This window comes from Aotus nancymaae, unplaced genomic scaffold, assembly GCF_030222135.1.
Source record: "Aotus nancymaae isolate 86718 unplaced genomic scaffold, 86718_ANA_hifiasm-v0.15.2.pri h1tg000064l_1, whole genome shotgun sequence".
Lineage (NCBI taxonomy): Eukaryota > Metazoa > Chordata > Mammalia > Primates > Aotidae > Aotus > Aotus nancymaae.
Window position 1 is genome coordinate 29,041,807 of NW_026988479.1, and position 12,359 is coordinate 29,054,165.

General features: G+C 39.1%; 1 protein-coding gene across 2 annotated transcripts in view; it reads right to left on the minus strand.

Annotated features, from left to right (window-relative positions):
- Window positions 1-12,359, minus strand: part of FAM114A2 (family with sequence similarity 114 member A2) — a 53,891-nt gene that overhangs the window by 6,053 nt on the left and 35,479 nt on the right. For both annotated transcript variants that reach the window (XM_064366542.1, XM_012458650.2), the window contains exon 12: window positions 8,656-8,728. In XM_064366542.1, the coding sequence (XP_064222612.1) occupies window positions 8,656-8,728 (73 nt within the window). The remainder of the gene's footprint in view (window positions 1-8,655; window positions 8,729-12,359) is intronic.

Below are 12,359 nucleotides of genomic sequence, written 5' to 3' on the forward strand. Positions count from 1 at the left end.
TTACTGGTTTCTCAATCATCTCCCATAGTTTACACATCTTCATAAATTTTTTTACAATTTCAATTTTTAAAATCCCAAAAGGCCTTTAGCTTTAACTACATCTCTCCCACTGGCTGGCAACTGCATACTGTGGGCACTGCCATAGTCTAAGTACAGAGTTGTTCTTTAAAACCAGAGTCAAAATCTGAAGTTTTAATTTCATCAAGGTCTGTATTTCCATTATAAGTCTCAGAAGACAGCATAAAAAATACTGAAAACTTCATAAACAGAAGAGAACAAAAATTAGAATTAGAGATAGACAAGCTGATCCTAAAATTCATATGGAAATGCACAAGGCCCCAAGCAGTCAAAACATCATGAAAATAAGAACAAAGTTGGAGGACTCACACTTCTTGATTCCCAACCTACTACAAAACTACAATAATCAATATGGTAAACATACATTACGATAAACATACAGATTAATGGACTAAAGGATAAACAAATTAATGGACTAAAGATTAATGGACATTAGGATAAACATACAGATTAATGGTCTAAAAATGAGAGTCCAGAAATGAACCCATATATCTATAGCCAACTGATTTTCAACAAAGGAGCCAAGACAATTTAATGGAGAAAAAAACAGTCTTTTCAACAAATAGTACTGGAACATATGAATATCCCTATGCAAAAGCATGAAGTAGGGTCCCCTCCCTTACACTATACATAAAAATTAACTCAAAATGGATCACAGACATAAAAATAAGAGCTACAACAAAACTTTTAGAAGAAAACAGAGGAGTAAACTTCACTGCAAAGGACACTATCAAAACAGTGAAATCATAACTCACGGACTTGGAGAAAATACATTCCCATCAAAAATCTGGTAAGAAACTTGTATTGGAAAAGTATTTTTAAAAAGCCTCCTACAAGTAATAATAAAAACACAAACAACCCAAGTTTTAAAATAAGCAACGTGCTGAAACAGGTATTTCTCCAGAGAAGCCAAACAAACAGCCAACAAGCACATTAAAACACTGGCTGGGAGCGGTGGCTCACACCTGTAATCCCAGCACTTTGGGAGGCCAAGGTGGGTGGATCACCTGAGCAGGAGTTTGAGACCAGCTTGGCCAACATAGTGAAACCCCATCTCTACTAAAAATACAAAAATTAGCTGGGCATGGTGGCAGGTGCCTGTAATCCCAGCTACTCAGGAGGTGGAGGCAGGAGAATCACTTGAACCCAGGAGGTAGAGGTTGGAGTGAACCGAGATAGTGCCATTGCACTCCAGCCTGGGTGACAAGAGAGAAACTCCATCTCAAAAAAAAAAAAAACAGATATTCCACATTTTTAGCCATTAGAGAAATGTATGTAAATCAAAACCACAATGAAGAAGATCCAAGATGGCTGGTTAGGAGCAGCTCAGGATTGCAGATCCGAGTGAAAGTGCAGAGGGTGAGTGGACGACGCATTTCCAGATGGATTTTTATTGCCCACAGACCAGGACATTCCCAGGCGGAGGAGCCCCACGGGTAGCCAGGGTGGCTGTTTTGGCCAGCGCGGCTGTTTTGCCTGCGCCCCGGCGCAGTGGTTCCCACTGCAGAGTAAACGGGACTGTGTTCCTACTTAGCTAGCAAGGGGAGGTGAAACAGGGAGCCAGGCCAGGAGATTCCCAGGCAAAAAAGCACCACGAATCTCAGAGCCGCGGTTTCAGCCGGCGCAGTGGGTCGCCGCACAGGAAATCACACAGATCCCGGCGCCTATTCAACAGGCGACCAGGACACCTGGTAGAGAGCCGACCATTCAACTAAAAAACAAAAGCCTCTGAGGCAGGGAGCCAGGTGATCAGGCCCGGCTGGTCCCACCCCCACAAAAACAAAAACAAAAACAAAAATACAGCAATGGGAAACACGCTGGGTTGAGACTTTCACAGCAAGCACAGCTGAACCCGGGATGGTCCAGCTCTGTGGGGTAAGGGCATCCGCCATTACCGAGGCACTCCACCACTACAGAGGCAGTCCGCCATTCCTGAGGCAGCCTGCAGTTGCCGAGGTAACCCGCCATTAGAGAGAGAGTCTGTCATTACAGAGGTGGGCCGGCTTTGCCGAGGCAGTTCTAACTACACCCATATAAACAGGACTGCAGGGAAGTTCACACGGCAGCTGGGCGGAGCCCACAGCAGCTCAGCGAAGCCTCTGCAGGCCGAGACACTAGGCTGCCTCCTTGTGGGCAGGGCAGCCCTGAAGAAAAAAAAAAAGGCAGCAGCACAGCAGAAACTCATAAAGCCCTAACTCCCCAGGACAGAACACCTGGGAAAAACAAAGGGGGTTTATGAGTTCTGCTGCTGCAGACTTAAACTTACCTGCCCAGCAGCTCTGAATGAACAACAGAGCTCACAGCTCAGCACTTGAGCTACTATAAAGGACAGACTATTATCTCAAGCAGCTCCCTGCCCCCATATATCCAAAGAGTCACCTCATAAAGGAGAGCTCAGATTGACATTTGGCAGGTATCCTTCTGGGACAAAGCAGAAGAAGAAACTGGTAGCAACCTTTACTGTTCAGCAGCTGCTGCAAGTGATCCCCAGGCAAGCAGGGCCTGGAGTGGACCTCAGCAGTCCTACAGCAGAGAGGCCAGACAGTTAAAAGGAAAACTAAGAAACAGAAATAACTTCATTATCAACAAACAGGACGGCGACTCAGAGACCCAATCAGAAAGTCAACAAATACAAAGTCAACAGGTGGATAAATCCACTAAGATGGGAAGAAACCAGCGCAAAAAGAATGAAAACACCCGAAATCAGAACACTTCTCCTCCTACAAGGGATCACAACTCCTCACCAGCAAGGGAACAAGACTGGATGGAGAATGAGTGCGATGAAATGACAGAATCAGCCTTCAGAAAGTGGGTAATAAGAAACTTCTGTGAGCTAAAAGAACATGTTCTAACCCAATGCAAAGAAACTAAGAACCTTGAAAAAAGATTTGATGAAACATTAACGAGAATGGACAACTTAGAGAGGAATATAAGTGAATTGATGGAGCTGAAAAACACAAGAACTTCACGAAGCATGCACAAGTTTCAACAGCCGAATAGACCAAGCAGAAGACAGGATATAGGAGGTCGAAGATCAACTCAATGAAATAAAACGAGAAAGCAAGATTAGAGAAAACAGGGTAAAAAGGAATGAACAAAGTCAACAAGAAATATGGGACTATGTGAAAGACCCAATCTACGTTTGATAGGTGTACCCGAATGTGACGAAGAGAATGAATCCAAACGGGAAAATACTCTTCAGGATATTATCCAGGAAAACTTCCCCAACCTAGCAAGCCAGGCCAATATTCAACTCCAGGAAATACAGAGAACACCACAAAGATATTCCTCTAGAAGAGCAACCCCAAGGCACATAATCATCAGATTCACCAGGGTTGAAATGAAGGAGAAAATGCGAAGGGCAGCCAGAGAGGAAGGTCAGGTTACCCACAAAGGGAAGTCCATCAGATTCACAGTAGATCTCTCAGCAGAAACCCTACAAGCCAGAAGAGAGAGGGGGCCAATTTTCAACATCCTCAAAGAAAAGAATTTTCAACCCAGAATTTCATATCCAGCCAAACTTAGCTTCATAAATGAACGAAAAATAAAATCCTTTGCGAACAAGCAAGTACTCAGAGATTTCATCACCACCAGACCTGCTTTACAAGAGCTCCTGAAAGAGGCACTACACATAGAAAAGAACAACCAGTACCAGCCACTCCAAAAACATACCAAATGGTAAAGAGCATCAACACAATGAAGAATCTGCATCAACTAATGGGCAAAACAGCCAGCTAGCATCAAAAAGGCAGTATCAAATATACATAACAATATTAACCCTAAATGTAAATGGACTAAATGCCCCAATCAAAAGACACTGACTGGCGAATTGGATAAAAAGCCAAAACCCACCTGTGTGCTGTATCCAAGAAACCCATCTCACATGCAAGGATACACAAAGGCTCAAAATAAAGGGATGGAGGAAGATTTACCAGGCAAATGGAGAGCGATAAAAAGCAGGAGTTGCAATTCTCATCTCTGATAAAATAGACTTTAAAGCAACAAAGATCAAAAGAGACAAAGAAGGATATTACATAATGGTAAAAGGATCAATGCAACAAGAAGAGCTAACGATCCTAAATATATATGCACCTAATACAGGAGCACCCAGATATATATGCCAAGTTCTTAATGACTTACAAAAAGACTTAGACTCCCACACAATAATAGTGAGAGACTTTAACACTCCACTGTCAATATTAGACAGATCAACAAGACAGAAAATTAACAAGGATATCCAGGACTTGAAATCAGACCTGGACCAAGCAAACCTAATAGACATTTTACAGAACTCTCCACCCCATATCCACAGAATATACATTCTTCTCAGCACCACATCACACCTACTCTAAAATTGACCACATAATTGGAAGTAAATCACTCCTCAGCAAATGCAAAAGAACAGAAACCATAATAAACAGTCTCTCAGACCACAGTTCAATCAAGTTAGAACTCAGATTTCAGAAACCAACCCAGAACCGCACAGCTTCATGGAAAATGAACAACTTTCTCTTGAATGTTGACTGGATAAACAATGAAATGAAGGCAGAAATAAAGATGTTCTTCGAAATCATTGAGAAAGAAGACACCACATACCAGAATCTCTGGGACACATTTAAAGCAGTCTCTAGAGGAAAATATATAGCAATAAGTGCCCACATGAGAAGAAAGGAGAGATCTAAAATTGACACCCTGTCGTCAAAATTCAAAGAGCTAGAGGCGCAAGATCAAAAAAACTCAAAACCTAGCAGAAGACAAGAAATAACTAAGATCAAAGCAGAATTGAAGGAGATAGAGACACGAAAAACCCTTCAAAAAATCAATAAATCCAGGAGCTAGTTTTTTGAAAACATCAACAAAATAGACAGACCACTAGCCAGATTAATAAAAGAGAAAAGAGAGAATAACCAAATAGATGCAATAAAAAATGACAAAGGGGATATCACCACAGATTCCACAGAAATTCAAACCATCATCAGAGATTATTACAAACAACTCTATGCACATAAACTAGAAAACCTGGAAGAAATGGATAAATTTCTGGACAGTTACCTCCTCCCAAGCCTAAACCGGGAGGAAGTCGAAACCCTGAATAGACCAATAACAAGGTCTGAAGTCGAGGCAGCAATTAAGAGCCTACCACCCAAAAAAAGCCCAGGTCCAGATGGGTTCACGGCCAAATTCTACCAGACATACAAAGAGGAACTGGTACCATTCCTTCTCAAACTATTCCAAATAATCCAAAAGAGGGAATCCTTCCCAAATCATTTTATGAGACCAACATCATCCTGATACCAAAACCTGGAAGAGACTCAACAAGAAAAGAAAACTTCAGGCCAATATCCATAATGAACATAGATGCAAAAATCTTCAATAAAATACTGGAAAGCCGATTGCAACAGCACATCAAAAAGCTTATCCAGCATGATCAAGGAGGATTCATCCCGGGGATACAAGGCTGGTTCAACATATGCAAGTCTATAAATATAATTCACCACATAAACAGAACCAAAGACAAAAACCACATGATTGTCTCAATTGATGCAGAGAAGGCTTTTGACAAAATTCAACAGCCCTTTATGCTAACACCCTCAATAAACTAGGTATTGACGGAACGTACCTCAAAATAATAAAAGCTATTTACGACAAACCAACAGCCAATATCATACTGAATGGGCAAAAACTGGAAGCATTCCCTTTGAAATCTGGCACTAGACAAGGATGCCCTCTCTCACCACTCCTATTCAATATAGAACTGGAAGTTCTAGCCAGAGCAATCAGGCAAGAAAAAGAAATAAAGGGTATTCAATTAGGAAAGGAGGAAGTCAAATTGTCTCTATTTGCAGATGACATGATTGTATGTCTAGAAGACCCCATCGTCTCAGCCCAAAATCTCCTGAAACTGATAAGCAACTTCAGCAAAGTCTCAGGATACAAAATCAATGTGCAAAAATCACAAGCATTCCTATACACCAATAACAGACTTAAAGAGAGCCAAATCAAGAACGAACTGCCATTCATAATTGCTACAAAGAGAATAAAATACCTAGGAATACAACTAACAAGGAACGTCAAGGACCTCTTCAAGGAGAACTACAAAATACTGCTCAACAAAATAAGAGAGGACACAAACAGATGGAGAAACAGTCCATGTTCATGGTTAGGAAGAATCAATATCGTGAAAATGGCCATACTGCCCAAAGTAATTTACAGATTCAACGCTATCCCCATCAAGCTACCAATGACCTTCTTCACAGAACTGGAAAAAAACACCTTAAACTTCATATAGAATCAAAAGAGAGCCTGAATAGCCAAGTCAATTCTAGGCAAAAAGAACAAAGCAGGAGGCATCACACTACCGGACATCAAACTATACTACAAGGCTACAGTAGTCAAAACAGCATGGTACTGGTACCAATACAGAGATATAGACCAATGGAACAGAACAGAGGCCTCGGAGGCAACACAACATATCTACAACTATCTGATCTTTGACAAACCTGACAAAAACAAGCAATGGGGAAAGGATTCCCTGTTTAATAAGTGGTGTTGGGAAAACTGGCTAGCCATATGCAGAAAGCAGAAATTGGACCCCTTCCTGACACCTTACACTAAAATTAACTCCAGATGGATTAAAGACTTAAACATAAGACCTAACCCCATAAAAACCCTAGAAGAAAACCAAGGCAAAACCATTCAGGACATAGGCGTAGGCAAGGACTTCATGACCAAAACACCAAAAGCATTGGCAACAAAAAACAAAATAGACAAATGGGACCTAATCAAACTCCACAGTTTCTGCACGGCAAAAGAAACAGTCGTTAGAGTGAATCAGCAACCGACAGAATGGGAAAAATTTTTGCAGCTTACCCATCTGACAAAGGGTTGATATTCAGAATTTACAACGAACTAAAACAGATTTACAAGAAAAAAAACAAAGAAGCCCATTCAAAAGTGGGTGAAGGATATGAACAGATACTTTACAAAAGAAGAAATACATGAGGCCAACAAACATATGAAAAAATGCTCATCATCACTGGTCATTAGAGAAATGCAAATCAAAAGTACATTGAGATACCATCTCACGCCAGTTAGAATGGTGATCATTAAAAAATCTGGAGACAACAGATGCTGGAGAGGATGTGGAGAAATAGGAACACTTTTACAGTGTTAGTGGGAGTGTAAATTAGTTCAACCATTGTGGAAGACAGTGTGGCGATTCCTCAAGGATCTAGAAATAGAAATTCCATTTGACCCAGCAATCCCATTACTGGGTATATATCCAAAGGATTATAAATCGTTCTACTGTAAGGACACATGCACACGAATGTTCATTGCAGCACAGTTTACAATAGCAAAGACCTGGAACCAACCCAAATGCCCATCGATGATAGACTGGACAGGGAAAATGTGGCACATATACACCATGGAATACTATGCAGCCATCAAAAACGATGAGTTCACGTCCTTTGTAGGGACATGGATGAACCTGGAAACCATGATTCTCAGCAAACTGACACAAGAACACAAAATCAAACACCGCATGTTCTCACTCATAGGCGGGTTTTGAACAATGAGAACACATGGACACAGGGAGGGGAGCACTATACACTGGGGTCTGCTGGGGGGAAATAGGGGAGGGACAGCGGGGGATGGGGAGTTGGGGAGAGATAGCACGGGGAGAAATGCCACATATAGGTGAAAGAGAGGAAGGCAGCAAATCACACTGCCACGTATGCACCTATGCAACAATCTTGCATGTTCTTCATATGTACCCCAAAACCTAAAATGCAATTAAAAACAAAAAAAGAAAAAAAAAAACCACAATGAAATACCATTTCATATCCACTAGGATGGCTCAAATAAAAACAAGCAATAACAAGTATTAGCAAGGATATGGAGAAACTGGAACCCTCACACATTGCTGTGAGAATGTAAAATTGTGCAGCCCCTCTGGAAAACAGTTTGGTAATTCCTTAATGATCCATATCACCCATATGACCCAGCAATTCCGCTCTTAGCTATCTACAGACCCAAGGAAATGGAAACATATTCAAACAAAAACACACATGCATGTTCACAGCAACATTATTCATTATAGCAAAAAAGCAGAAATAATCCACATGTCTATCAACTCATGAACAAATAAAATGTGACATATATCCATAAGACAGATTATTATTTGGTAATAAAAAGGAAGTATTAATACATGCTACAATGTGGATAAGCCTCAAAAACACTATGCTAAGTGAGTGAAACCAAACACAAAATACCACATATTGTATAATCCTGTTTATGTGAAAGATGCAGAACAGCCAAACCTATAGGGAGAGAAAGCAGACTCATGGTGCTTAGGACAGGGGAAGTGTGGAAGGAAAGGGAATGGCGATTGTATGAGTTTTGGGAAAGTCTGATTAAAATGTTTTAAAATTAGAATATGGAAATAGCTGCATAACTCAGTAAATTTACTAAAAACTTAAATCTATTTAATTGTACACTTAAAGTGAGCAAATTTTATGATAATTAAACTGGTAAAGAAACCAAACAAGCAGTCTAATAAGAAGCATGAATTCTTACCCCAGCGGTTGTTAGGCAGGTGGTAAACTCTTTAGACAGAGAGGACAACTCTTTACACAACACAACTGTCACCCTAGGGAAGAAAGAAAAGTCAGAAATGTTTTTCTTTTCTTGTTTTTTTTTAAAAAAAGAAGCTATATTTAACAACTTTCAGACTAGAACAAATCACTCCTGGTACTAAATGTGAAAGAAGACAGCTTTTCAAGGGAGTAAATACAGTAGCCCCCTTTATGGTTTCACTTTCTTCAGTTTCAGTTACCCATGGTCAACGATTATCTGAAAATAATAAATAAAAAATTCCAGAAATAAATAATTCATAAGTTTTTAATTGCACATCATTTTGAGTAGCATGATGAAATCTCTCTGTCCTGCTCCATCCCACCCGGGACATAAATCATCCCTCTGTGCAGCATATTCACAGTACCCACTCATTAGTCAGCTATTAATATTAACCATCTTGTTATTAGACTCACTATTGTGTTATCATAGTGTTTATGTTCAAGTAACCCTTATTTTACTTAATAATGGCCCCTGCTATGGTTTTGATATATCCCCTCCAAAACTCATGTTGAAATTTGATTCCCAATATGGCAGTGTTAGGAGGTAGAACCAAGTGGGAGGTATTTGAATCATGGGGCACTGCCCTCATGAATGGATTAATGCAATATCACAGTAGTCAGTGAGATCTCACTCTGGTGGGAATAAATTAGGTCCTAGAGAGCACGTTTTTATAAAGCAAGTTCAGTCTTTGAAGCAGGCCTCTTTGCACACACCCATTCATCTTTCTGCTTCTTTACCATGTTGTGGAGCAGTACATGGCTCTCACTAGAAGTCAAAAAGATGCCAGTGCTATGCTCTTGGACTTTCCAGCCACCAGAGTCATAAGTTAAATAAACCTCTTTTATTTGTAGATTACCCAACCTCAGATATTCTGTTACAGTAACACTAAATGGGCTAAGGCAGCCCCAAAGCCCAAGAGCAGTGATGCTGGCAATTCAGATATGCCAAAGAGAAGCCATAAAGTGCTTCCTTGAAGGGAAAAGGTGAAAGATCTTGACTTAATTAAAAAAAAAATCATATGCTGAGGCAGCTAAGATCTACAATAAGAATGAATCTTCCATCCATAAAACTGTGAGGAGAAAGAAATCATGCTAGTTATGCTGTTGCAACACTAATTGCAAAAGTTATAGTCACAGTGTGTGATATGTACTGAGTAAGATGAAAAAAGCAAACTACTCATCAGACAGGGGATTAATATCCAGAATATAAAGGAACTCAACTCAACAGTAAAAGAAAAAAAATCTCACTAAAAAATGGGCAAAGGACATGAATAGATATTTCTCAAAAGAACAAATGACCAACAGATATATGAAAAAATGCTCAACATCACTGATGCATCAATCATCAGGGAAATGCAAATCAAGACCACAGTGAGTTATCCTCTCACCCTGGTTAGAATGGTTATCATTATTAAAAAGACAAAAAGTGGCTGGGCATGATGGCTCATTCCTATAATCCCAGCACTTTGGGAGGTCAAGGCAGCTGGATCACTTGAGATCAGGATTTTGAGACCAGCCTGGCCAACATTGTGAAACCCCACCTTTACTAAAACATAAAAATTAGCTGGGCATGGCGGCACACACTTGTAATCACAGTTACTTAAGAGGCTGAGGCAGGAGAATCACTTGAACCTGGGAGGTGGAGGTTGTAATTAACCAAGACTGCACCACTGCACTTCAGCCTGAGTGACACAGTAAGACTCCATCTCAAAAAAAAAAAAAAAAAACACATAAAATAAATAGATGCTGGCAGCAATTCCAAGTAAAGAGAACACTTATACATTGTTGGAATGTAAATTAGTACAACCACTATGAAAAAACAGTATGAAGATTTCTCAAAAAATAAAAATGGAACTACCAAACTACTGGGTATTTAGCCAAAGGAAAATAAATAAATATATCAAAGGGATACCTGCACCTGCATGTTTATTTCAGCACTATTCACAATAGCAAAGATATGGAATTAACATAAGTGTCCACCAGTTGACAAATGGATAACGAAAATGTGATATACATATAAATATAAATATAAATAAGTATATATGTATATTTTGCAGGTCATTAGGTTAAGTGAAATAAGCCAAGCACAGGAAGACAAACACCTCATGTTCTCACTCATATGTGGGAGCTAAAAAAAACATGATCTTATGGAAATAGAGAATAAAACAATTGTAATACCAGAAATGGGGAATGGTGGATGGGTGAGTAGGTGCGGATGAAGAGAAGTTGGTTAACGGGTACAAACATACAGTTAGAAAGAAAAAATAAATTCTAATGTTTGATAGCAAAATAGGGTGACTATATTTAGCAATGATATTTTGTACATTTCAAAGTAACTTAGAGGACTTGAAATGATACCAACATATAGACATGATAAATACTAAAGGTAATGAATACCCTGAATACTCTGATTTGATCATTAAATATTCTATGCATGTAACACTCACATGTATCCCATAAATATTTATATAATATTGTATATCAATAAAAAAAATTTTTTTAAAGATGGAAAAGGCATTAAATTTGTTAATGGAAGACATGAATGGAATGTGTTCCAAATGATGGCAATCAAGTTTGGAACTATCCACAGTTTCAGGAATCCACTAGGGGCTTAGAACATAACCCATACAGATAAGGGGGTATACTACTGTATGCCTAAATCAGCCACCTGATACATAAGAAGACCCATCTGAGCAGGCACTCATGCTACACAAAAAGGAAGTTCAGTCCTTAGAAAAACATTTCTCTATAAAATCCTCTAGAAAGCAGTGTATGTTCAAGTTACATCAAATAGAAAATAATGAAAATGCATTTTAGAAGACAACATCATAGTTAAAAGACCCTACATTCCATTTAGAAAAGTTAAAATATGTATTCATTAATTCTAATAACCTCAGTTCTTAATAATAGTTATTAGTTACTGAGTGCTAATTATATGCCAGACACCATGCTAAGGGATTTACGTCTCATTTCTAATTTTTACAACAATTCCGAAAGTGATTAGTCCATCTTTAATCATATTTACCTAAAGTCTTCTATGTGCCAGACTTTATTTACTTAAAGTCTTTCAAGCAATGGGGATTATCAGTGAACAAGTCCCAGTTTTCATGGATTCCAACTTATTTGCTAAATTAAGGGAGAGACTATACACATATACATATACATATATACACATATAAATGTATACATATGCACATATATATTCATATAAATATACGTGCTATGTGGTGATATAAGCTAAGAAAATAAAGCAGGGTAAAAGGACAGAGAATGGTGGGAGATGCTACTTTAGACTTTGTGGTGAAGGAAGGGTTTTCTAAAAATGTGGCATTTGAGTAGACATGAATTCAGAGAGGGAGTGAACCACATTTCAAAGAACATTACAAGTAGCAGATTTAGCTACTTTTCCATAGAACAGACTCCTTTAGGAGTCTCTCATCCTTAAGGATGTTCAAGAAGACAAATGAGCCCCCTATTATGGGATGCTGTAGTGGGATGCTGATGATGCAAGTAAAGAGGAAGTCTGCAAAAGACTGACAGCCCCTCCCAGTTCTGACAATAGGCACTCTCATACATTTTTTTTTCCAATGAAAATTCTCATTATTTCAACCAGGAGATTTATTTAGAAACTACAGGTCTTTTTTC